Genomic DNA, 26402 nt, shown 5'->3' with positions numbered 1-26402 from the left:
GGATATTTCCTGCTGTAAGTGCCAATCTCCTTCTGTAAATCTCCTCTGCTGCTCTAGGATCAGACCTGGAGGGGCCGTGAACATCTGGTCATGCCTGAGAGAGGGACCAGCACACATACAGACCTGAGGAAATGACAAATTACAATCCTGGATCAATTCTCATTTGCTGTGGATTTTAGCATGATTGCATGCCGCCCTCACACCCTAACTAACCCAATCATATATCTCATTTTTGCTTTTTTCCCTCTCCTCTCGCACACGCACGCACACACACACGCACACGCACACACACACGCACACACACCGTACTGTGACATCATAGTAACTTCAGGCCACTGCACAAATATACAGTACCCGTCACTGTCTTTGTCTTCCTATGGTGTTTACAGTTGAATGAAATGACCTACTTATGGATCTCTCTCGATCTCTCTCTCTCTCTCTCTCTCTCTCTCTCTCTCTCTCTCTCTCTCTATCTCTCTCCCACTCAATCCCTTTCTCTCCCTCTTACCCTCTCTTTCCCTCTTCCTCTTTCTAACTCAGTCTGACAGTGAAAGGTCAATGCCCATTGGCTGCATGGGGGGGGCACTATCTGATGTAAGAGCGTTGTCATGGTAACGTATGGCAAGCAGTGTACTCTCCTAGCCAGACTCAGGGAGGGCAGGGACCTTTATACGAACCATGCCAAACCAGAGCCAGTCCTTGACTAAGACCAAGCCTGGGCCAAGCTATGACCACTACACACTGAATGAGCCAAGAGAGAGATTAGCAACCAAAAAGTCTTAGCAGTAAGTTCTTTGGCAACGTTTATGTACCTTTCACAGTTGTGCCAATAAAGTTTGACTTTGAATGTGTGAGGGAGAGTGGCAGAGGAGTAGAAGGGGAGTTGGGGGGGTAAGTGCTGTTATGTCTGTGAGTCACCGTTAGCTGAGCTTGGGTTCCTATTCATAAAAGAGGGATTACTAAAGTCTGCAGGCACTTCTTTTCCTATTTCTCCCACTCTACCTGTATTTCTTCAGGCCTCACTCGGACTGAGTAGAGAACAAGAGTACACATCCGCACTCCTCCTCTCCCCCCCTTTCTCCCCTCACATCCCCTTAAGCATTCTGGCCGTGTTCATCCATTCAAGAAATCCTCTAATCCTCCTCTCCCCCTGTCTCTGGTCTTCCTTTCGCTCAGTCTTTCCCCTCTGTTTCCTAGCAAGAAAAATACAACAATAATACATTATTTAGTTTCTTTCCCGAAGAAAGAAAAAAGCTTGACTCTGCAGTTTGACTGTAAGACAGGAGAATAAAACTTGCATTCGATGCAAGATTCTGCAATCAGGCCGGGGTATGAAGAATTCCTCGTATCTTCCCCATGCACGCAGCGGCGGACAAGAGAACCCATTATGGGATGTTTTCATCCATTGTGGTGTCTCAAGTCTTACGTCGGAACAGATAACAGCTTTTTTGTCGCCCTGACAACGTCCTCATGGGTTAGTAAACAAACGGCTGTGTGGTTCAGACGAACTGAGAAGGACAGGGGGGTCAGAGAGACAATCAACAATGAAAGGAGGGCTGGATGAAGGAAGGATGGAAGGAAGGATGGATGAAGGACTCAAGGGAGAGATAAACTTCTCTTCCTCTCGTCTCCCCACTCCAAAGCCAAGGACATGCATATGGGGCAAACAAAGGGATGGATTAAAAAGAAAGAGACAGAACGGCGCGATCAACAAGGCCAATCAACACCTCTTTAATACCGAGAACCATGGGTAATAATAATATCTTGCCTAAGGTCAACCAGGACTTAAAGCCCTGATATATAGGTCTACACAAGAAAATAAGGGAAGGAAAAATACACACGCATACCCACCCATACACGTTACCCACAAACACTGCCCCCCCCCACGCAGACAGGTTCCTGTGGTTGTGCATTGGAAAGCAGGAGAAAGCAGGGCTGTTCCACTTACAGGCATTAGCACACAGAAATGAATTTGTCACCTTCCATTAAGGGAAAAGCAGCCCTCGTGGCTTGTCAATTATCTCTTAACAGTGGAGAAAACACACAACAGGACGCCTGCCCAGAGTTTCAGTGTTTGTGTGAATTTAAGAGGTTGTGTGTGTGTGTTTGTGTGTGTGTGCGCCTGTCGGTGTGTATATCTGTGTATGCCTGAGTGCATCAGTATGTGAGTGTGACTATGTTCGACAAAAGGCTCATTACTAGTAAATTCCTTCATTATTTCTGAGATAAATTTTTGCGATATAGTTGCCCTTGGTCCGTTTATACTAATGTGACAGAGAGACAGTAGTATTGTGTTAAGTATCTGCCAACTGTCTTTTTTCTCTCTCTCTCTCTCTCTCTCTCTCTCTCTCTCTCTCTCTCTCTCTCTCTCTCTCTCTCTCTCTCTCTCTCTCTCTCTCTCTCTCTCTCTCTCTCTCTCTCTCTCTCTCTCTCTCTCTCTCTCTCTCTCTCTCTCTCTCTCTCTCTCTCTCTCTCTCTCTCTCTCTCTCTCTCTCTCTCTCTCTCTCTCTCTCTCTCTCTCTCTCTCTCTCTCTCTCTCTCTCTCTCTCTCTCTCTCTCTCTCTCTCTCTCTCTCTCTCTCTCTCTCTCTCTCTCCCCTACCCTCCCTCCCTCCCTCCCTCCCTCCCTCTCATGAAACATTTGCACATCATTAGAATGATAATGAATATCAGCTATGTTCCACAAATTTATTTTGGGATGCACAAAAACAAAAAGTTAGCTCATGTCGCTCTCTCTGTGTGAAGTAGCAGACTGGCACATTCTCTGTGCCGTGTCTAGAGAGAGAGAAAACATAGTGGATTATACCGGAACGACAGAATGTTCCCAAAAGTACAAATGTATGACTGTAAAGTTTCTGTAACGATGTACAGTAGGATGGCTGTAATGTTGAGGTGTAGTAGTTAACATACAGTTTAAGAGGGGTGACGTAAACGTTACAGTAAGGTAAAGTGCATGACCTTAATGTCGCCGTAATGTTATGGTGTTGTGACGGTGTCCTGTAACGTTGTGTGAGTGTTGGAAATTTGTTGCCGTAACGTTATGGTGTTGTGATGGTGTTCCTGTAACGTTGTGTGAGTGTTGTGAATATGTTGCTGTAACGTTCCAGTGGTTGTGATGATGTTGCCGTGTAGTGAGACTCTCTAATTGGCTCACCTGTCTCTCAGCCATCTGGGGCTCTACTAAAAACTCCACACCCAGCTTTCCTCCCAACATCACACACACACACACGCGCACGCACACTCACGCACTGAGTGTACAAAACAAAATGGCTTCAATCCACCAATCAGTGTAGATGAAGGGGAAGAGACAGGTTAAATAAGGATTTTTAAGCCTTGAGACATGGATTGTGTATGTGTACCATTCAGAGGGTGAATGGGCAAGACAAAAGATTTAAGTGCCTTTGAACGGGGTATGGTAGTAGGTTCCAGGCACACCGGTTTGAGTCTGTCAAGAACTGTAACGCTGCTGGGTTTTTCACCCTCAACAGTTTCCCGTGTGTATGAAGAATGGTCCAACATCCAAAGGACATCCAGTCAACTTGACACAACTGTGGGATGCATTGGAGTCAACATGGGCCAGTATCCTTGTGGAACACTTTTGACACTTTGTAGAGTCCATGCCCCGACGAATTGAGTCTGTTCTGAGGGCAAAAGGGGTTGCAACTCAATATTAGGAAGGTGTTCTTAATGTTTTGTACAAACAAACAAACACACACACACACACACACACACACACACACACACACACACACACACACACACACACACACACACACACACACACACACACACACACACACACACACACACACACACAGAAGGAGAGAAATTCTGAAGAACTAGTGTATACTGAAGAACTAGTGTATACTGAAGAACTGGTGTATACTGAAGAACTGGTGTATACTGGAGAACTAGTGTATACTGAAGAACTGGTGTATACTGAAGAACTGGTGTATACTGAAGAACTGGTGTATACTGAAGAACTAGTGTATACTGAAGAACTACCGTATACTGAAGAACTAGTGTATACTGAAGAACTAGTGTATACTGAAGAACTAGTGTATACTGAAGAACTAGTGTATACTGAAGAACTACCGTATACTGAAGAACTAGTGTATACTGAAGAACTGGTGTATACTGAAGAACTAGTGTATACTGAAGAACTACTGTATAGTAAATATCTACTGTATACTGAAGAACTGGTGTATACTGAAGAACTAGTGTATACTGAAGAACTAGTGTATACTGAAGAACTAGTGTATACTGAAGAACTAGTGTATACTGAAGAACTAGTGTATACTGAAGAACTAGTGGATCCAGAAAATTCTATACTACACGTACAATGTATCCAGCAGACAGCTCAGTCAGGGCCAGAGGCCAAACAGAGAGGCTTACAGTATCTGGACTTAAATAGACCCCCACCACCATCTCTCCCTCTCTCCCTCCCTCCGTCTCTCCCAGCCTCCCTCCCTCCCTCCCTCCCTCCCTCCCTCCCTCCCTCCGTCTCTCCCGGCCTCCCTCCGTCTCTCCCGGCCTCCCTCCGTCTCTCACAGCCTCCCTCCATTCCTCCCTCCCTCACTCAGTCTCTCCCACCCTCCCTCCGTTCCTCCCTCAGTCTCTCCCACCCTCCCTCCCTACGTTCCTCCTTCTCTCCTTCCCTCAGTCTCTCCCACCCTCCCTCCGTTCCTCCCTCTCTACCTCCCTCAGTCTCTCCCACCCTCCCTCCATTCCTCCCTCTCTACCTCCCACCCTCCCTCCGTTCCTCCCTCCCTCCCTCTCTCCCTCCCTCCGTCTCTCCCACCCTCCCTCTGTTTCTCCCTCTCTACCTCCCTCAGTCGCTCCCACCCTCCCTCCGTTCCTCCCTCTCTACCTCCCTCCCACCCTCCCTCCGTTCCTCCCTCCCTCCCTCTCTCCCTCCCTCCCTCCCTCCCTCAGTCTCTCCCACCCTCCCTCCATTCCTCCCTCTCTCCCTCTCTCCCTCCCTCCCTCAGTCTCTCCCACCCTCCCTCCGTTCCTCCCTCTCTCCCCGACAGCGTTGACACAGACATTCATCTTGTCCTCCCCTCACAGAGAGCATCAGCTGGACGGAAAACATTCCTCTATCCCAGAGAACCCTGGGCCAGGGAGGGTGACAGGGGGACAGGGAGGGTGAGCAGGGGGCCAGGGAGGGTGAGCAGGGGGCCAGGGAGGGTGAGCAGGGGGACAGGGAGGGTGAGCAGGGGGACAGGGAGGGTGAGCAGGGGGCCAGGGAGGGTGAGCAGGGGGACAGGGAGGGTGAGCAGGGGGACAGGGAGGGTGAGCAGGGGGACAGGGGATAGCCTGTCAAACCTGCTCTGATATCTGGACTGGTTCATCAGCCCAATATGAGGGGGGGGGGGGGGCAAGATAAGGGGGGATGAGTGTGTGTGTGTGTGTGTGTGTGTGTGGAGGAATGTGTGGGTGGGATGGGAGGGTGTACTGTATAACTGACAACAGCTGGGGGTATTGACTACCCACTGTGCACCACTATGCTAGAACCCCTGACCTCTAACCCCTCACACCCTCCTTACCGTGGTTTATGCTTCCATGTATATCATGGTTGATTAGGTAACTGATAAATGCATTCTCACATAGGTTTCTAATTGGCTGATTATGTATTGGCATTCCTCCACAGACGAAGTGTATAGCAAATGTGACTGTCTGTGTCTGGCGTCTGTTGGCATCTTGGTATAAGGAGAAGGTATGGATGTCTACCTCTGTCTGGTGTGTGTGTGTGGGGGGGAGGGGGGGGGGCGTCCGTGTGTGTGAATCAGCTCTCAGTACCCAATATGTTCCAGGTCACTGATCTGAATCTGGTCTGACTATCACCTCTCACTGGCCTTACTCACACACTCACAAAAATATACACACACACACACACACACACACACACACACACACACACACACACACACACACACACACACACACACACACACACACACACACACACACACACACACACACACACACACACACACACACACACACACACACACACCCCTTGCTGGTGTGCAGAGCATTTGTTTTTCCAAGGATCAGTTTTACCGGACATACCTCTCTCTGTGTGTGTGTGTGTGTGTGTGTGTGTGTGTGTGTGTGTGTGTGTGTGTGTGTGTGTGTGTGTGTGTGTGTGTATGAGTAGGTGTGTGTGAAGATTGATGGACCTGCCTGTGCAGTGTACACCTTGTCTCTCTGTCTGTGTGTGTCTACTAAAAAGAGGGAACGTTCCAGAGGGAGAGAGAGAGAAAGGGAACGTTCCAGAGGGAGAGAGAAAGAGAGGGAACGTTCCAGAGGGAGAGAGAAAGAGAGGGAACGTTCCAGAGGGAGAGAGAGAGAGAGGGAACGTTCCAGAGGGAGAGAGAAAGAGAGGGAACGTTCCAGAGGGAGAGAGAGAGAGAGGGAACGTTCCAGAGGGAGAGAGAGAGAGAGGGAACGTTCCAGAGGGAGAGAGAAAGAGAGGGAACGTTCCAGAGGGAGAGAGAGAGAGAGGGAACGTTCCAGAGGGAGAGAGAAAGAGAGGGAACGTTCCAGAGGGAGAGAGAGAGAGAGGGAACGTTCCAGAGAGAGAGAGAAAGAGAGGGAACGTTCCAGAGGGAGAGAGAGAGAAAGAGAGGGAACGTTCCAGAGGGAGAGAGAGAGAGAGGGAACGTTCCAGAGGGAGAGAGAGAGAGAGGGAACGTTCCAGAGGGAGAGAGAGAGAAAGAGAGGGAACGTTCCAGAGGGAGAGAGAAAGAAAGAGAGGGAACGTTCCAGAGGGAGAGAGAGAGAAAGAGAGGGAACGTTCCAGAGGGAGAGAGAAAGAGAGGGAACGTTCCAGAGGGAGAGAGAAAGAGAGGGAACGTTCCAGAGGGAGAGAGAGAGAGAGGGAACGTTCCAGAGGGAGAGAGAGAGAAAGAGAGGGAACTTTCCAGAGGGAGAGAAAGAAAGAGAGGGAACGTTCCAGAGGGAGAGAGAGAGAAAGAGAGGGAACTTTCCAGAGGGAGAGAGAAAGAGAGGGAACGTTCCAGAGGGAGAGAGAGAGAAAGAGAGGGAACTTTCCAGAGGGAGAGAAAGAAAGAGAGGGAACGTTCCCGAGGGAGAGAGAAAGAAAGAGAGGGAACGTTCCCGAGGGAGAGAGAAAGAAAGAGAGGGAACTTTCAAGAGGGAGAGAGAAAGAAAGAGAGGGAACTTTCAAGAGGGAGAGAGAAAGAAAGAGAGGGAACTTTCCAGAGGGAGAGAGAAAGAAAGAGAGGGGGGAGAGAGCGACAGAGAGAGAGAGATGGAGACAGTGAGAGAGAGAGAGCTAGGCTCCCAACTGAATTTGACGTGTCTATTCTCCCTCTTCATCTCTCTCTCCCTCCATCTCTCTGCCCCTCCCTGTTGTTCGTCTCTTCATAATTCATGTGTTTGGATGAAAAATGGACGAACACAGAGCATGACACCTGAAAAGCCTTCTGCACTTAAAACCCAATGAGAATTTACAGACAGACAGACAGACAGACAGACAGACAGACAGACAGACAGACAGACAGACAGACAGACAGACAGACAGACAGACAGACAGACAGACAGACAGAGTGGGCGGAGTAGATATCTGCCACAAACAAGGAGGATGCACACTGGTATCATCATCATCATCATACTAAACACATACCATCTGAAATCTATGATCTCACTGGTATCATCATCATCATCATCATCGTCATCATACTAAACACATACTATCTGAAATCTATGATCTCACTGGTATCATCATCATCATCATCATCATCGTCATCATCATCATACTAAACACATCCGTCTGAAATCTATGATCTCACTGGTATCATCATCATCATCATACTAAACACATACTATCTGAAATCTATGATCTCACTGGTATCATCATCATCATCATCATCATCGTCATCATACTAAACACATACTATCTGAAATCTATGATCTCACTGGTATCATCATCATCATCATCGTCATCATACTAAACACATACTATCTGAAATCTATGATCTCACTGGTATCATCATCATCATCATCATCATCGTCATCATCATCATACTAAACACATACCATCTGAAATCTATGATCTCACTGGTATCATCATCATCATCATCATCATCATACTAAACACATACTATCTGAAATCTATGATCTCACTGGTATCATCATCATCATCATCGTCATCATACTAAACACATACTATCTGAAATCTATGATCTCACTGGTATCATCATCATCATCATCATCGTCATCATCATACTAAACACATACCATCTGAAATCTATGATCTCACTGGTATCATCATCATCATCATACTAAACACATACTATCTGAAATCTATGATGTCACTGGTATCATCATCATCATACTAAACACATACTATCTGAAATCTATGATGTCACTGGTATCATCATCATCATCGTCATCATCATCATACTAAACACATACCATCTGAAATCTATGATCTCACTGGTATCATCATCATCATCATACTAAACACATACTATCTGAAATCTGTGTACCTGTGGTCATGTAGCTGATATTTTCAGAGTGGCTGTTCCCCCTGTGAAATAACAGTTGCAGACACGGCCCTGGTGTAAACGCTAAGTGAACGTGACCCTAGGTCTGCTGACGGTACTGTTTCCCCTACTACATCTCAGCTCTACAGTCACCAGCACACCTAATACACTACCATCTTTACATGGCTCGTGTGTGTGTGTGTGTGTGTGTACTTTGTGTGTTTGGGGGTGGGGTAGGGGGAGGGGTAGGGGGGGCGGATTTGTGATGTGTTCATCTGTGGCTTTGGGATGGTAGTTGGGATGTTTGTGACGAGTGTGTTTGAAGCGTCAGAGTGAGTGGTGTGTGTGTGTGTGTGTGTGTGTGTGTGTGTGTGTGTGTGTGTTCCTGAATTGTGTGAAGCTGGCTGTTGTGAAGGCTTCCATTTGCTGCCGATCACCAGGGAATACATGAGACCCAGCAAAGAGCCTTAAACACTGATAACCACACGAGAGAGAGAGAGAGAGAGAGAGAGAGAGAGAGAGATTTCTTCCAGCATTTGAGTTCTTATCTCAGGGATCTGACAATACTGTGTAGTGAGCTCACAGTCTGGTCTACGTATGAACCCTAGTCATCCTCAATGCTGCCAACACACACACACACACACACACACACACACACACACACACACACACACACACACACACACACACACACACACACACACACACACACACACACACACACGCACACACGCACACACACACACGCACACACACACTCTCCTGTCTCATTTACAGCACTCCCCAGTGAGTCCATCTGCATAGCCATGCCAGGCGCTGGCTGCATTGCCATCTAGTGAGACTGCCCCTCTCATGAATATTCAGTGGCGCCGAGGCTGGTGCCGCTGTGCCCACCGGTATGGTTAACGCTGCCACGGTGAGATGCCCGTTGCCGTGCGGTGGCCGTAGAGACAATAACAGATGCAGCACACTGAGACGGGGCATTGTGTGGGCTCCCGGTAATTATACACTCTACTGTGTGTGTGTGTGTGTGTGTGTGTGTGTGTGTGTGTGTCACTCTGTATGCTACTCTACTCATAATTACAGAGCATCATTTAGGGCCTGGAGCTATACAGTAAAATACCTGTACTAACACATAATGCCAGGAGAGAGGGACAACTACTACACTACTGGACCACTACGACAATACAAAACATCACCGTGTGTGTGTGTGTCTCTCAGGAAGTCGGGGTCAGGTCCAGGTAGGTTGTGTGTAGTAGTGTTCAGTAGCCTCTATGAATTATCAGCAGGTCTCTCTTATTGTCCATAATCACCTCACAGAGTTGTAATTAGCCCAGAGCTAATAATAATACCATCACCCCCCTCCTTATATTTCCCCCATGTTCTATCAACCCCCCCTTCAGCCCTCTCTACCTCATTTCTACCTCATTTCACCCTGTCCTCCCCTCCATCCCTCTCCTCCCTTGTTCCTCCCCTCCCTTCATCCCCCTCTTTCTCTACCTCCCAACACCCCTCCCCGTGTCTCACACCTTGTTCTGAGTCTCAGTCACGCTGCAGAATGTCTGCTGAATTTTTATTTATTTATTTATTTTATTTTACCGTTATTTTACCAGGTAAGTTGACTGAGAACACGTTCTCATTTGCAGCAACGACCTGGGGAATAGTTACAGGGGAGAGGAGGGGGATGAATGAGCCAATTGTAAACTGGGGATTAATTAGGTGACCGTGATGGTTGAGGGCCAGATTGGGAATTTAGCCAGGACACCGGGGTTAACACCCCTACTCTTACGATAAGTGCCATGGGATCTTTAATGACCTCAGAGAGTCAGGACACCCGTTTTAACGTCCCATCCGAAAGACGGCACCCTACACAGAGCAGTGTCCCCAATCACTGCCCTGGGGCATTGGGATCTTTTGTTTAGACCAGAGGAAAGAGTGCCTCCTACTGGCCCTCCAACACCACTTCCAGCAGCACCTGGTCTCCCATCCAGGGACTGACCAGGACCAACCCTGCTTAGCTTCAGAAGCAAGCCAGCAGTGGTATGCAGGGTGGTATGCTGCTGGCTATGAGCCCAGTGTCAATCAAACCAACAGAGAATGCTTCGTTAGGGGAGCAAAACACACAGGATAGAATTATACACCAAGCTCTCTTTGTAAGTGTGTGTGTGTGTGTGTGTATGTGTGTGTGCGTGCGTGCGTGTTTGTGTGTGTTTGTGTGTGTGTGTGTGTGCGTGTGTGTGTTGGGAGGAGGAACGCGGGGGTGTGAAGGTAGAGAAAGTAAACACACATTCTGGAACGACACAGCTGTGTGGCGGATTATTGTAGATGACAGTGTGTGTGTTTTCTTCAAACAGAGAGGAAAACAAAACCAAAATATTCTTCCCTAATTATTTACAACCTAAATCTTTCTCTTTCCTTTCAAAAGGGAAAGGACTTTCCCTTCAGTCGCTCTCCGTCTCTCTCTCTCCCTCTGCTTCTCTCTCGTGCCGGATGCCTTTTGAAGTCAGTCTCGCTCTACTACGTTAGCAGTTAATCTGCATATGCATGTGGGTTGCTGTCCCTTGGTCCCTGGGTAAATGCAACACCATTAACCCTCTCTGTATCACATGCACACAGAATCTTCTACAATGGCCAAGGCCCCCTTAACTGCGTCTGACGGATAAATGACTCCTGTGTTTTGTGATATGTATTCTGTGCACCTACTTATTTTCCCCGTACAAGGTCTAGTGGTGTGTGTGTGTGTGTGTGTGTGTGTGTGTGTGTGTGTGTGTGTGTGTGTGTGTGTGTGTGTGTGTGTGTGCAGGCCTCAGTGTCCTTGAAAAGATAGAAGGATGATCAGTCAGAGAGAGTCGTTCTCTCATTCTCTCCATCGGTCCCTCTCCATCCTTCTTTTCTTTGGTGTGTTCTGAGAGGAGAGAGGCTTTCAGGGCAGAATGGGCCTATCCTCCCTGCTAACTCAATCCCAAATGAGGAATAGGTGTGTCTATTTTAAGATGGGCCCTTTATTTAAACCCCTCTCTTCCTCCCTCTCCTTGGTTGTCTCGTTCTGTCGCCATGGGATTGGGTTTAATGACCCTGCATGGCCATAGATCTGAGCGTCGTCATCTCCCACCCGCTCTCTCGCGTCTCTCCTTTTAGCTCCCTCTCTCTGTTATCTCTCCCTCTATACACCCCCAATTTCCCCTCTGTCTCCTTATATCTTTCTCCTCCTTCCCGCTATCTCTCTAGTCATTTTCTATCCCTCTGTTTCTGTTGCGTCTCGTTTCCTTATCTTTCTGGTCGTCTTCCCCACCTGTTCTCTCAGGCTTACAGACACCAGCTCAGAGATGGTAAACATTCTGCTGGGGCCACACTAGCTAGTCCAGTACTTGTGGGCTGTGAGATGAGAGCTGTGTGGTGGTGGTTCAGTACTGATGCTACCCCATCACACACATAAAGCTGATCAAAGACGAGAAGAAAGGAGAGGAGAATGAAAAGAGACATTTTAAAACGGGTCCTTACCTCTGTATGGGTCCAGAGAGGTCACTGGCCTCCTGCCTGTTAGAGGAGACAGAGAGAGAGACATGGGATGAGTTCAGTTAAAAGGCTCCGGTATAAAATGCATGTGTGTGTTTTGTGTGAGGTGTATATTACTTGTGTGCAGGGGTGTGTGTGTCCATAAATGCTCGTAGTTCACTGCGGTATTAAACATCTCCACGGATAAAAGACGTGAAATAAATCAAGCTCAGTAATCCTTGACTCAGGGGAACAACACACACATACAATCATCTCTCCACTCCACTCCACACACACACACACACACGCGCACGCGCACACGCACACACACACACACACACACACACTAGGTCTCATTCTGTCCCAAGTAATCTGAGTGAACAGTATTTCCTGTTCCACCGGGTCTCCATCCTCTCCCTCTTTCTCATCTTCCTTTCTATCCCTCTGTTCTTCCTACTACGTGGAAATAAATTGGTCCCTGGGCCCTGCCAGTGGAGACTCCACTCTCCTGTTTGTGTGTCCACACAATTGTGCACATACACACTTGTCACACTTCCTCTCTTCTAGAGCAGCAAGCTGCAGCCTATTAGTGTGCTTTGTGTCTCATAGATAAAGCATTAGCTATTCCCTTATTAATAATGTGTGTGTGTGTGTGTGTGTGTGTGTGTGTGTGTGTGTGTGTGTGTGTGTGTGTGTGTGTGTGTGTGTGTGTGTGTGTGTGTGTGTGTGTGTGTGTGTGTGTGTGTGTGTGTGTGTGTGTGTGTGTGTGTGTGTGTGTGTGTGTGTGTGTGTGTGTGTGTGTGTGTGTGTGAGTGAGTGTGTTTTATGATGAAATGTGGGGGAAACACAAAGACCGCTATCCGCTCCACAGCACAGTGGCCAATCGCCAGTCTTCTGCATTTTGCATTTCAAAGGTTTACGTTTTGTCCGTTTCATCTCAGATCATGATGCTAACTAACCCACCCATTATTCAACTACCCCCACACACACGGCATGTACGCACACACATACAAAGACATGCAACCGATACACTGAGTTTACAAAATATTTCCATGACATAGACCGACGAGGTGAAAACTATGATCCCTTATTGATGTCACTTGTTAAATCCACTTCAGTCAGAGTAGATTTTTTAATTTTTAATTTCACCTTTATTTAACCAGGTAGACTAGTTGAGAACAGGTTCTCATTTGCATCTGCGACCTGGCCAAGATAAAGCATAGCAATTTGACACATACAACAACACAGAGTTACACATGGAATAAACAAAACATACAGTCAATAATACAGTAGAAAAATAAGTATATATACAATGTGAGCAAATGAGGTGAGATAAGGGAGGTAAAGGCAAAAAAAAAGACCATGGTGGCGAGGTAAATACAATATAGCAAGTAAAACACTGGAATGGTAGATTTGCAGTGGAAGAATGTGCAAAGTATAAATAGAAATAATGGGGTGCAAAGGAGCCAAATAAATAAATAAATACAGTAGGGGAAGAGGTAGTTGTTTGGGCTAAATTATGGACGGGCTATGTACAGGTGCAGTAATCTGTGCGCTGCTCTGACAGCTGGTGCTTAAAGCTAGTGAGGGAGATACGTGTTTCCAGCTTCAGAGATTTTTGCAGTTCGTTCCAGTCATTGGCAGCAGAGAACTGGAAGGAAAGACGACCAAAGGAGGAATTGGCTTTGGGGGTGACCAGTGAGATATACCTGCTGGAGCGCGTGCTATGAGTGGGTACTGCTATGGTGACCAGTGAGCTGAGATAAGGCGGGGCTTTACCTAGCAGAGACTTGTAGATAACCTGTAGCCAGTGGGTTTGGCGACAAGTATGAAGCGAGGGCCAACCAACGAGAGCGTACAGGTCGCAATGGTGGGTAGTGTATGGGGCTTTGGTGACAAAACGGATGGCATTGTGATAGACTGCATCCAGTTTGTTGAGTAGAGTGTTGGAGGCTATTTTATAGATGACATCACCGAAGTCGAGGATCGGTAGGATGGTCAGTTTTACGAGGGTATGTTTGGCAGCATGAGTGAAGGATGCTTTGTTGCGATATAGGAAGCCGATTCTAGATTTAATTTTGGATTGGAGATGCTTAATGTGAGTCTGGAAGGAGAGTTTACAGTCTAACCAGACACCTAGGTATTTGTAGTTATCCACGTATTCTAAGTCAGAGCCGTCCAGAGTAGTGATGCTGGATGGGCGAGCAGGTGCGGGCAGTGATCGATTGAATAGCATGCATTTAGTTTTACTTGCAATTAAGAGCAGTTGGAGGCCACGGAAGGAGAGTTGTATGGCCTTGAAGCTCGTCTGGAGATTAGTTAACACAGTGTCCAAAGAGGGGCCAGAAGTATACAGAATGGTGTCGTCTGCGTAGAGGTGTATCAGAAAATCCCCAGCAGCAAGAGCAACATCATTGATGTATACAGAGAAGAGAGTCCCTGTGGCACCCCCATAGAGACTGCCATAGGTCCGGACAACAGGCCCTCTGATTTGACACACTGAACTCTATCAGAGAAGTAGTTGGTAAACCAGGCGAGGCAATCATTTGAGAAACCAAGGCTGTCGAGTCTGCCAATAAGAATGTGGTGATTGACAGAGTCGAAAGCCTTGGCCAGGTCGATGAATACGGCTGCGCAGTAAAGTCTCTTATCGATGGCGGGTTATGATGTCGTTTAGGACCTTGAGCGTGGCTGAGGTGCACCCATGACCAGCTCTGAAACCAGATTGCATAGTGGAGAAGGTACAGTGGGATTCGAAATGGTCGGTGATCTGTTTATTAACTTGGCTTTCGAAGACCTTAGAAAGGATGGATATAGGTCTATAACAGTTTGGGTCTAGAGTGTCTCCCCTTTTGAAGAGGGGGGTGACCGCGGCAGCTTTCCAATCTTTGGGAATCTCAGACGATACGAAAGAGAGGTTGAACAGGCTAGTAATAGGGGTTGCAACAATTTCGGCAGATAATTTTAGAAAGAGAGGGTCCAGATTGTCTAGCCTGATTTGTAGGGGTCCAGATTTTGCAGCTCTTTCAGAACATCAGCTATCTGGATTTGGGTGAAGGAGAAATGGTGGGGGCTTTGGCGGGTTGCTGTGGAGGGTGCCGGGCAGTTGACCGGGGTAGGGGTAGCCAGGTGGAAAGCATGGCCAGCCGTAGAGAAATGCTTATTGAAAATCTCAATTATAGTCGATTTATCGGTGGTGACAGTGTTTCCTAGCCTCAGAGCAGTGGGCAGCTGGGAGGAGGTGCTCTTATTCTCCATGGACTTTACAGTGTCCCAGAACTTTTTTGAGTTAGTACTACAGGATGCAAATTTCTGTTTGAAAAAGCTAGCCTTAGCTTTCCTAACTGCCTGTGTATATTGTTCCTAACTTCCCTGAAAAGTTGCATATCACGGGGGCTATTCGATGCTAATGCAGAACGCCACATGCTGTTTTTGTGCTGGTCAAGGGCAGACAGGTCTGGTGAACCAAGGACTATATCTATTCCTAGTTCTACATTTTTTTGAATGGGGCATGCTTATTTAAGATGGTGAGGAAGGCACTTTTAAAGAATAGCCAGGCATCATCTACTGACGGGATGAGGTCAATGTCATTCCAGGATACCCCGGCCAGGTCGATTAGAAAGGCCTACTTGGGCCTCCCGGGTGGCGCAGTGGTCTAGGGCACTGCATCGCAGCGCTAGCTGTGCCACCAGAGACTCTAGGTTCGCGCCCAGGCTCTGTCGCAGCCGGCCGCGACCGGGAGGTCCGTGGGGCGACGCACAATTGGCCTAGCGTCGTCCGGGTTAGGGAGGGTTTGGCCGGTAGGGATATCCTTGTCTCATCGCGCACCAGCGACTCCTGTGGTGGGCCGGGCGCAGTGCGCGCTAACCAAGGTAGCCAGGCGCACGGTGTTTCCTCCGACACATTGGTGCGGCTGGCTTCCGGGTTGGAGGTGCGCTGTGTTAAGAAGCAGTGCGGCTTTGTTGGGTTGTGTTTAGGAGGACGCATGGCTTTTGACCTTCGTCTCTCCCGAGCCCGTACGGGAGTTGTAGCGATGAGACAAGATAGTAATTACTAACAATTGGATACCACGAAAAGGGGGTAAAATTAAAATGTAAAAAAATTAAAAAAGAAAAAAGAAAGACCTACTCGCAGAAGTGTTTTAGGGAGCGTTTGACAGTGATGAGGGGTGGTCGTTGGTCGCAGACCCATTACGGATGCATGCAATGAGGCAGTGATCGCTGAGATCTTGATTGAAAACAGCAGAGGTGTATTTGGAGGGCGAGTTAGTTAGGATGACATCTATGAGGGTGCCCGTGTTTACGGATTTGGAGTTGTACCTGGTAGGTTCATTGATAATTTGTGTGAGATTGAGGGCATCAAGCTTAGATTGTAGGATGGCCGGGGTGTTAAGCATGTCCCAGTTTAGGTCACCTACTAGCACGAGCTCAGAAGATAGATGGGGGGCAATAAATTCACATATGGTGTTGAGGGCACAGCTGGGGGCAGAGGGTGGTCTATAGCAAGCGGCAACGGTGAGAGACTTGTTTCTGGAAAGGTGAATTTTTAGAAGTAGAAGCTCGAATTGTTTGGGTACAGACGTGGATAGTTATACAGAACTCTGCAGGCTATCTTTGCAGTAGATTGCAACACCGCCCACTTTGGCAGTTCTATCTTGGCGGAAAATGTAGTTAGCGATGGAGATCTCAGGGTTTTTGGTGGTTTTCCTAAGCCAGGATTCAGACACGGCTAAGACATCCGGGTTGGCAGAGTGTGCTAAGCAGTGAGTAAAACAAACTTAGGGAGTAGGCTTCTAATGTTAACATGCATGAAACCAAGGCTTTTACGGTTACAGAAGTCAACAAATGAGAGCACCTGGGGAGTGGGAGTGGGGCTAGGCACTGCAGGACCTGGATTAACATCTACATCACCAGAGGAACAGAGGAGAAGTAGGATAAGGGTACGGCTAAATGCTATACGAACTGGCCGTCTAGCTTGTTTGGAACAGAGATTAAAAGGAGCAGGTTTCTGGGCACGATAGCATAGATTCAAGGAATAGTGTAGAGACAAAGGTAAGGTAGGATGTGAGTACATTGGAGGTAAACCTAGGCATTGAGTAATGATGAGAGAGATAGTCTCTAGAGACGTTTAAAACCAGGTGATGTCATCGCATATGTAGGAGGTGGAACAACATGGTTGGTTAAGGCATATTGAGCAGGGCTAGAGGCTCTACAGTGAAATAAGACAGTAATCACTAACCAGGACAGTAATGGACAAGGCATATTGATATTAGGGAGAGGCATGCGTAGCCAAGTGAACATATGGGTCCAGTGAGTCGTTGGGCTGACTGGGGACACGGCGATTCAGACAGTTAGCAGGCCGATGCTAACAAGCTAGCAGTTAGCAGACATGGGCTGGCTAGCTAGCAGTTAGCAGCCTGGGTTAGCAAGCAAGCAGTTAGCAGAAGCTATCAGTTAGCAGACCGGGGCAGGCAAACTAGTAGTTAGCAAATCGGGGCAGGCAAGCTAGCAGTTAGCAGACCGGGGCAGGTAAGCTAACAGTTAGCAGACCGGGGCTAGCAAGTTAGCCTTTGGGGGACGTCGCGATGGGGGTAAGTCTGTTTTTGCCTCTTTGTGCGGTGACGTCGATAGACCAGTCGTGGAATTAGTAGGGTTCCAGGTAGCTCTAGGTAGCTAGCAGGTTAGCAGAATGGGCCTTCAGCGGGCGTCGCGCCTGAGGGGCCTGTTGGAGTCCTCGGGCAGATTATGTCGGTATTCCAGTCGTAGAGGATCGGCGGGGTTCCGTGCCCCGTACCGGCAGTAGAAGGGGTCCGGATATTGTAGCCCAGGAGTGGGCTTCGGTGGTAGCACAGGAGCCCTGGCCGGGCTAGCTTCAGGCTAATTGGTGCTTGCTCCGGGATGGAAACGCTAGCCAGGTGTGGTCACCCGGGATTGCGGTTAGCTTGTTGCGAAGATCCAGATGAAAATGTTCAGAGTTTGCGGTAGGAATCCGGGGATATGGAGAGAAATAGGTCCGTTATGCTCTGGTTTGAGTCACGTTGTTCGAACGGGCGAGAGCTTTCCGAGCTAAAGGTTAGCTGATGACCGCTAGCAATGGTTTGCTAACTGATAGCTGGTAGGTAGTTAGCTGGCTAGCTTCAGTTGAGGGATTCCAGATCCGAAGTAAATAGAAATACTTTAGAAAAAAGCAGATCCACGCCACATTGGGTGAGGCAGGTTGCAGGAGAGTATTTTGAAGATGAAGGGGAGGAGACAGGTTAAATAATAATTTTCGAGCCTTGCGACAATTGAGACAAGGATTGTGTAAATGTGCCGTTCAGAGGGTTAATGGGCAAGACAAAAAATGTAAGTGCCTTTGAACAGGGTATGGTAGTAGGTGCCAGGTGCACCGGTTTGTGTCAAGAACTGCAACGTTCTGGGTTTTTTCACACCCAACAGTTTCCTGTGTGTATCAAGAATGGTCCACCGGGGGTACGGGGGTTGCAACTGAATATTAGGAAGGTGTTCAGTGTACATAACTCACTCAACCATACACACTTGCAAGCAGATGCAAATTAAGACTATCCCACATACACAGATACGCAAAAATGTATAGCCACCCCCATATCATTCTATTGGCCATTACACCATCTGTACACCGTGAACTATGAAGGGAACATCTGACACACACACACACACATAGTACGCACACAGCACCGTTGGTAGGAGCGTTGGGCCAGTAACCGAAAGGTTTCTGGATCGAATCCCCAAGCTGACAAGGTAAAAATCTGTCGTTCTGCCCCTTAGCAAGGCAGTTAACCCACTGTTCCCCGGACGCTGATGACGTGGATGTTGATTAAGGCAGCCCCCTGCACCTCTTTGATTCAGAGGGGTTAAATGCGGAAGACACATTTCAGTTGTACAACTGACTAGGTATCCCCCTTTCCCTGGTGTCCTGCCAACAATGCAGCAAAGCATTCAAAAAAGACATACAGTGGGGCAAAAAAGTATTTAGTCAGCCACCAATTGTGCAAGTTCTCCCACTTAAAAAGATGAGAGAGGCCTGTAATTTTCATCATAGGTACACTTCAAGTATGACAGACAAAATGAGAAATAAAATTCAAGAAAATCACATTGTAGGATATTTAATTAATTTATTTGCAAATTATGGTGGAAAATAAGTTGGGATGGTGTTCTTCGGCTTGCAAGCCTCCCCCTTTTTCCTCCAAACATAACGGTGGTCATTATGGCCAAACAGTTATATTTATGTTTCATCAGACCAGAGGACATTTCTCCAAAAAGTACGATCTTTGCCCCCATGTGCAGTTGCAAACCGTAGTCTGGCTTTTTTTTGGCAGTTTGGAGCAGTGGCTTCTTCCTTGCTGAGCGGCCTTTCAGGTTATGTCGATATAGGACTCGTTTTACTGTGGATATTGATACTTCTGTACCTGTTTCCTCCAGCATCTTCACAAGGTCCTTGTGTTCTGTTATTCTGGGATTGATTTGCACTTTTCGCACCAAAGTACATTCATCTCTAGGAGACAGAACGCGTCTCCTTCCTGAGCGGTATGACGGCTGGGTGGTCCCATGGTGTTTATACTTGCATACTATTGTTTGCACAGATGAACGTGGTACCTTCAGGCATTTGGAAATTGCTCCCAAGGATGAACCAGACTTGTTGAGGTCTACAGTTTATTTTCTGAGGTCTTGGCTGATTTCTTTTGATTTTCCCATGATGTCAAGCAAAAAGGCACAGAGTTTGAAGATAGGCCTTGAAATATATACACAGGTACACCTCCAATTGACTCAAACAATGTCAATTAGCCTATCATAAGCTTCTAAAGCCATGACATCATTTTCTGGAATTTTCCAAGCTGTTTAAAGGCACAGTCAACTTAGTGTATGTACACTTCTGACCCAGTGGAATTGTGATACAGTGAATTATAAGTGAAATAATCTGTCTGTAAACAATTGTTGGAAAAATTACTTGTGTCATGCACAAAGTAGATGTCCTAACCGACTTGCCAAAACTATAGTTTGTTAACAATACATTTGTGGAGTGGTTGAAAAACGAGTTTTAATGACTCCAACCTAAGTGTATGTAAACTTCCGACTTCAACTGTAGCTTATGATAACACAGTCACTAGCCTCAACAGACTAGATATTTCACCACTACCATGGTGGAGAAAATAAAGACCAAAGTCAATGTAGATTGAATGGTTATTTTGCGTTACATTAGCGTTGTGGTCGTGCTGTGGGTGTCTGCAGGTGGCAGGACCCTGCTATGATCTGACAGGCATTCAGACCGGCATATTTGACAATTTCACAGAGTCACTGAGGCTGCTGCATTAGAGCTGCATCACTGGAGAAACAGGGAGCCAGCTGCCAACACACTCAAATATATCCCTCCCTGGTTACCCTGTTAAAATGGTCCTCACAGAGACACACTACATGATATATCCCTCCCTGGTTACCCTGGTTACATGGTCCTCACAGAGACACACTACATGATATATCCCTCCCTGGTTACCCTGGTTACATGGTCCTCACAGAGACACACTACATGATATATCCCTCCCTGGTTGCCCTGGTTACATGGTCCTCACAGAGACACACTCAAATATATCCCTCCCTGGTTACCCTGGTTACATGGTCCTCACAGAGACACACTACATGATATATCCCTACCTGGTTACCCTGGTTACATTGTCCTCACAGAGACACACTAAGATATATCCCTCCCTGGTTACCCTGGTTACATGGTCCTCACAGAGACACACTCCTGGAGGTGACACTCTGGGTACTGTGTGTATTTAATCTCCTGAATCTTGGAATGTGGTTTTTGGATTCTATCTTTCAAATCCTACCTCCATCTGTCTCTCTCCAGTATCTCCATTACTTTACCCCATTTCTCTGACACTCTCCCCCTTCCTCTCTCTTCTTCCTTTCTCATATCTATCATCCCCATCTCTCTTTCTCTCTCTCCCTGTAAATCCTTTCTCCTCCCCATCTCTCTCTCTCTCCAACTCTCTCCTCCCCATCTCTCCATCCCCACGGACTTCCTCATCTTTATCTCCTCCCTATTTTTCTAGTTGTCGTTCCCTCGTTTCACAGCCCCTCTTCCTCTCCTTCTAACAGCCCATCTGTCTTTCACACTTCGTGTAACACTCGCTTCCACACCTGCCATGTTCTCACACACGCGGGTATGCACGTGCACACATAACACACACACATACCCATGCATGTACGCACACACGTCTTCATGCGCTCACTCACACGCAAACACTCACACACACACACACACACACCATTCGCAGCTCTCTCTTTTTTCACACCCAACTGTATGTGTGTGTGTGTGTGTGTGTGTGTGTGTGTGTGTGTGTGTGTGTGTGTGTGTGTGTGTGTGTGTGTGTGTGTGTGTGTGTGTGTGTGTGTGTGTGTGTGTGTGTGTGTGTGTGTGTGTGGCTGACAAACTCAGAGACTGTGCCAGGTCTTAAGTCCGGCCAGGTGTGTTGAATGGTATGATGTCAGATGGGGCCCACCCCTACATTCATACCATACTCCCACTGGATGATTATTCTCTATGACACCATACCAAGCACAACAGGGGGTTGGGATTGGGCGAGCCCTGGTGCTGAGTGACATCATGGTCTTCACAGCTTAAAGGGGCACTGTTAACCCTTTCATATCACTTCCTACACTAATACCAGATGTAATGACGGTGAACATACAATGGTACATTTAAATGATAAAGGTTGGATCATTTAAATGTAATTTATAATTCATTCTGTACAAATCAAAATGATATTAGCATGTGAATAGTTTGATGAGGGATGTGAGGAAGGGAGAGAGAGACCGAGAGAACGAGAGAAGAGAGAGAAGAGTGTATGTGACAGAGTGAGAGAAGGACAGAGGCTGACTGAGCAATGAGCTGGAGACAGAAAGACAGTGAAGGAGAAAGAGACTCACTAACCAGGTTTTCAACCAACCTTTTCATGCCAGTAAAGTACGTAGGATAAAAAACATGTTACGACAGGCCTGATGGGAACAGGACATTTATCGGTAAACTTTCCAAATGTCGACAAAACAAAAATACGTTACACAAGGTGGGATCTTTTTGAGTCTGTAAAATTAATTATGCGAGAAACGACGGAAATGCTTTTATGCGCAAATACTGATATAATAACCATCACTTCGACGTAAACTTGGAGTCACGCGATGATATGTTCTGTGGTCCTCCCACTGCAACTCGTTCAGGAATGCCTGCAGTTTATTAGGCTACAGATGAAATAAGTAATGATGAACTTCACAGGGTGGTGAAAGTGCAGGGTGATAAACTCAATGCTCCTTGCCAATAAATATTGAGGGTCTTATTCTGGTGACATGACAAATAAAAATGATTTTGCTCTTTTGCCCACTATAGGCCTAACTGCACTGTATCTGTGAGCTGTTGGCTAGAGAGCACCTACCAATACCAGAGTGGGTACATTTAATATATAACGTAAAACCATCAGTAGAGTTGAAAATGTGACGGAAACCCATTTAAAAAATATATATATATATTCGGTATATGGGAATGTAACTGCACAAGTTATTTTTATGTCCACTACGTCAATTTGATGGAAACACATCTCTGGTAGGAAAATGCAGATCTTTATTTATGCAGATATGAATATGTTTGCCAATTGTCTGGAGAGAGGGACGGAGGGATGAAAAGAGGGAGAATGAGAGAGAGAGTGAACAGCACAGAGTAGGCTATTGGGGGGACAGTTGCTGGGCCTCATTTACCCTGAGATATTCAAAGGGTGAGCGCACTCATCCAGGGTAAGAACCCTCCTACATCGCTCTCTCCGTCCTCCACACCTTAACCATCATGCCTGGAGGTAAAGACACTCCCTCCCTCCCTCCTCTATCCCCCATCCTCTCCTCTGCTATCCCCCATCCTCTCCTCTGCTATCCCCCTCTCCCGCACTACAGATCAACTCCATTAGGCCAGACCCCTCACAGATGCAGAATGAGCCTTTATGAAGGCATGTGTTACACACTACGAGGGCCACCGTGCTACCCTATAAATACTGTGTGTATGGGGGGGTGTGTGTGTGTGTATGGGGGGGTGTGTGGGTGCATCATGGCCGAGGGGAACAGTGAAGGTTCAATTGAGATGCATTAGGTGAAGGCGATTGGGTGAAGGCTATTATGACATGAGAGGGGATGTCATTATACCATGCTGTCATCATGTGACATGTGACATCATCAAAACACAGATACTAAGAGAGAGGAGGAGAGAGTAATGGATGTTGTATATGTTCCCCACCCAGGGGATGGAGGAGGGAGGGAGAGAAGGGAGAAAGAGGCCTGAAACTCTCCAGTCTCCCCTCTCCTACTCCTCTCTCTCCCCTCTTCCCTTCCATCTCGCTCTCTCCCTTTCCCCCTCAAGCCTCCCTCCAGCTAGGCACCAGCCCCCAGCACCATAATGTGTAATATGTTGAGAAGAGGAAAATAGTAAACGGGAGAAGAGAAGGGTAGATGGAGAAAGAATGTGAGGAATAGAGGGATGAAAAAAGGTATAGGCCAGAGAGAGAGAGAGAGAGAGAGAGAGAGAGAGAGAGAGAGAGAGAGAGAGAGAGAGAGAGAGAGAGAGAGTTTACATAGTACAGTCGTGGCCAAAAGTTTTGAGAATGACACAAATATTAATTTTCACAAAGTCTGCTGCTTCAGTTTGTATGATGGCAATTTGCATATACTCCAGAATGTTATGAAGAGTGATCAGATTAATTGCAATTAATTGCAAAGTCCCTCTTTGCCATGCAAATTAACTGAATCCCCAAAAAACATTTCCACTGCAATTCAGCCCTGCCACAAAAGGACCAGCTGACATCATGTCAGTGATTCTCTCGTTAACACAGGTGTGAGTGTTGACGAGGACAAGGCTGGAGATCACTCTGTCATGCTGATTGAGTTCGAATAACAGACTGGAAGCTTCAAAAGGAGGGTGGTGCTTGGAATCATTGTTCACTGCCAGTAAGATTGCACCTAAATCAAACATTTATTGGATCATCAAGAACTTCAAGGAGAGCGGTTCAATTGTTGTGAAGAAGGCTTCAGGGCGCCCAAGAAAGTCCAGCAAGCGCCAGGACCATCTCCTAAAGTTGATTCATTCTTGTAATTATACTTCAGTATTCCATAGTAACATCTGACAAAAATATCTAAAGACACTGAAGCAGCAAACTTTGTGGAAATTAATAGTTGTGTCATTCTCAAAACTTTTGGCCACAACTATATGCTGTTCTACACATAGCAGTGAAATTGTTATTGTTACTGTTATTTCATACATGCATTTTCTACAATTGTTATGCAGACTCTGTTTCATAGATCAAACATACTTGACAAACTGGAGAACGACTCATATTAAACTTGAGTCACGTTCCACTACCTTGTTAACCCAGACTGATGCGCCACATAATTGAGCAAAATTAACGTTTGTTATAATTAGAAACAATTAGCGCTCTTTTCTAACTACCATATTCCATCTGACGCTTTTATCAGCAGAGTCAATGCCAACCATACAGAGCTTGCTTTTAGTCTGTTAAAGCCAAGGTGACAAAGTCATTCATTTCCTTGTCTATTGGTCTCGTCTTCTCCACCTTATTGAGTCTTGATTGTTGAAGGCTATACTTCACCACTCAACACATTTCCCTGACAACCAATTCAGAGTGACTTAGCTCCAAAGCCCATGACAAGACAGCTCATAAAGGGACCTTGATATAACATCTATTTCTTCCCATATGAATAAAGCCGGGGAAAAAACAAGCTGAAAATAAATCAATATATGAATGCCAGTTCATCAGATTGCAGAGACTCAGCCGGTGAAATGTCAACCGTTAATCTCTTAAATAGTCTGATATTACATTTTAATCCCACCCTGATTCAGTCACTCATATCCACACTGTCTACTGGGAGGGAGAGGGATGGAGAACAAGGGATAGAGAGAAGAAAGGAGAGAGAGAGGAAGAAAGTGTGTGACAGACAGACAGACAGACAGACAGACAGACAGACAGACAGACAGACAGACAGACAGACAGACAGACAGACAGACAGACAGAGAGACAGACAAAGAGAGATAATGAGAGATAGACCGAGAGAGGGAGAGGGAGAGACAGTCAGTGAGAGAGCAAGTGAGAGAGAAAGAGAGAGAGAGAGAGAGAGAGAGATGGTTGGTTTATGAAGCGTAGTGCCGTGGCATCATTTAGAGGCAGGATTTACTGTCTGGCTCGATGGACTGTGTGAGATGGAGGAGCTATAAAGTGATGTCGATGAGAACAGAGTACAAATTGATATGATCATAATGTGTCACATTAAAGAGAGGACTGTCATCAATCAACCTGATAAAAGGCTTAGCTAGGCTAATGCTAACTTTACTGTTAGAATACCGTCAGAAGGCTAAAGGTGTGGGCTAGGCTATCTCTAGCTTTACTGATAAAATAGCATAAGAAATCCTTGGCATGGGCTAATGCTAACTTTACTGTTAGAATACTGTCAGAAGGCTAAAGGTGTGGGCTAGGCTAACTCTAGCTTTACTGATAAAATAGCATAAGAAATCCTTGGCATGGGCTAATGCTAACTTTACTGTTAGAATACCATCAGAAGGCTAAAGGTGTGGGCTAATGCTAACTTTACTGTTAGAATATACCATTGCATCAGAAGGCCAAAAACCTGCACTAGGCTAACCTTAATTTCACTGTTAAACCATAGACCAGGAGGGCAAAAGCCTGAGTTAGTCAGAGTCAATACCATTTTAACGTTAATGTAACCTCTTTCTTGTGGAGACACATTTGAGCAACTAGAAGAGGAAAATGTTGACCATTAGCCACTGCCATTAGCCACTGCTAAGGCTTTGGTAAAGTGCCCGTGAAAGGTAAGTCCACTTTCTGTTAACAATTAGCGAGAAAAAAAACACTGCTGCTTCTATTGCTTTTAAATCAAGGAGATTTTTGTTAATGCTTTAGAGAGAGGAAGAGAGGAAGAGAGAAAAAGAGAGAGTGTTATTGAGCGCGCTCCACAGAGGAAAAGCTACATTGACGATGACACCCAACATGCTTTTAGCCACCCCTGAGCAAATCACTAAATCAATATCAATCAGGCTGCAGACGAGCCCAAAAGGACAACTGGCTTTGTTTTAACTAATGAAGTCTGCAGAGAATCCATCCGTTCTGATTTCCCCTCCCCCTGTTGTTATTATGGCTACCAGCACAACAACTGGGAGGGGCATGTACACACACACACACACACACACACACACACACACACACACACACACACACACACACACACACACACACACACACACACACACACACACACACACACACACACACACACACACACACACACAATGTAGCTGAAAAAGATTTCGT

General features: G+C 46.5%; 1 protein-coding gene across 1 annotated transcript in view; it reads right to left on the bottom strand.

The window, feature by feature from the left end:
* Positions 1-26402, bottom strand: part of LOC139565913 (CUGBP Elav-like family member 2) — a 213320-nt gene that overhangs the window by 141065 nt on the left and 45853 nt on the right. Inside the window, exon 2 of the mRNA XM_071386573.1 lies at positions 12017-12052. Within this exon, the coding sequence (XP_071242674.1) occupies positions 12017-12052 (36 nt within the window). The remainder of the gene's footprint in view (positions 1-12016; positions 12053-26402) is intronic.

Source organism: Salvelinus alpinus, chromosome 37 (assembly GCF_045679555.1).
Source record: "Salvelinus alpinus chromosome 37, SLU_Salpinus.1, whole genome shotgun sequence".
NCBI lineage: Eukaryota > Metazoa > Chordata > Actinopteri > Salmoniformes > Salmonidae > Salvelinus > Salvelinus alpinus.
The sequence above is the reverse complement of the archived record's forward strand: the minus strand, read 5'-3'. Positions and strand labels throughout refer to the sequence as shown.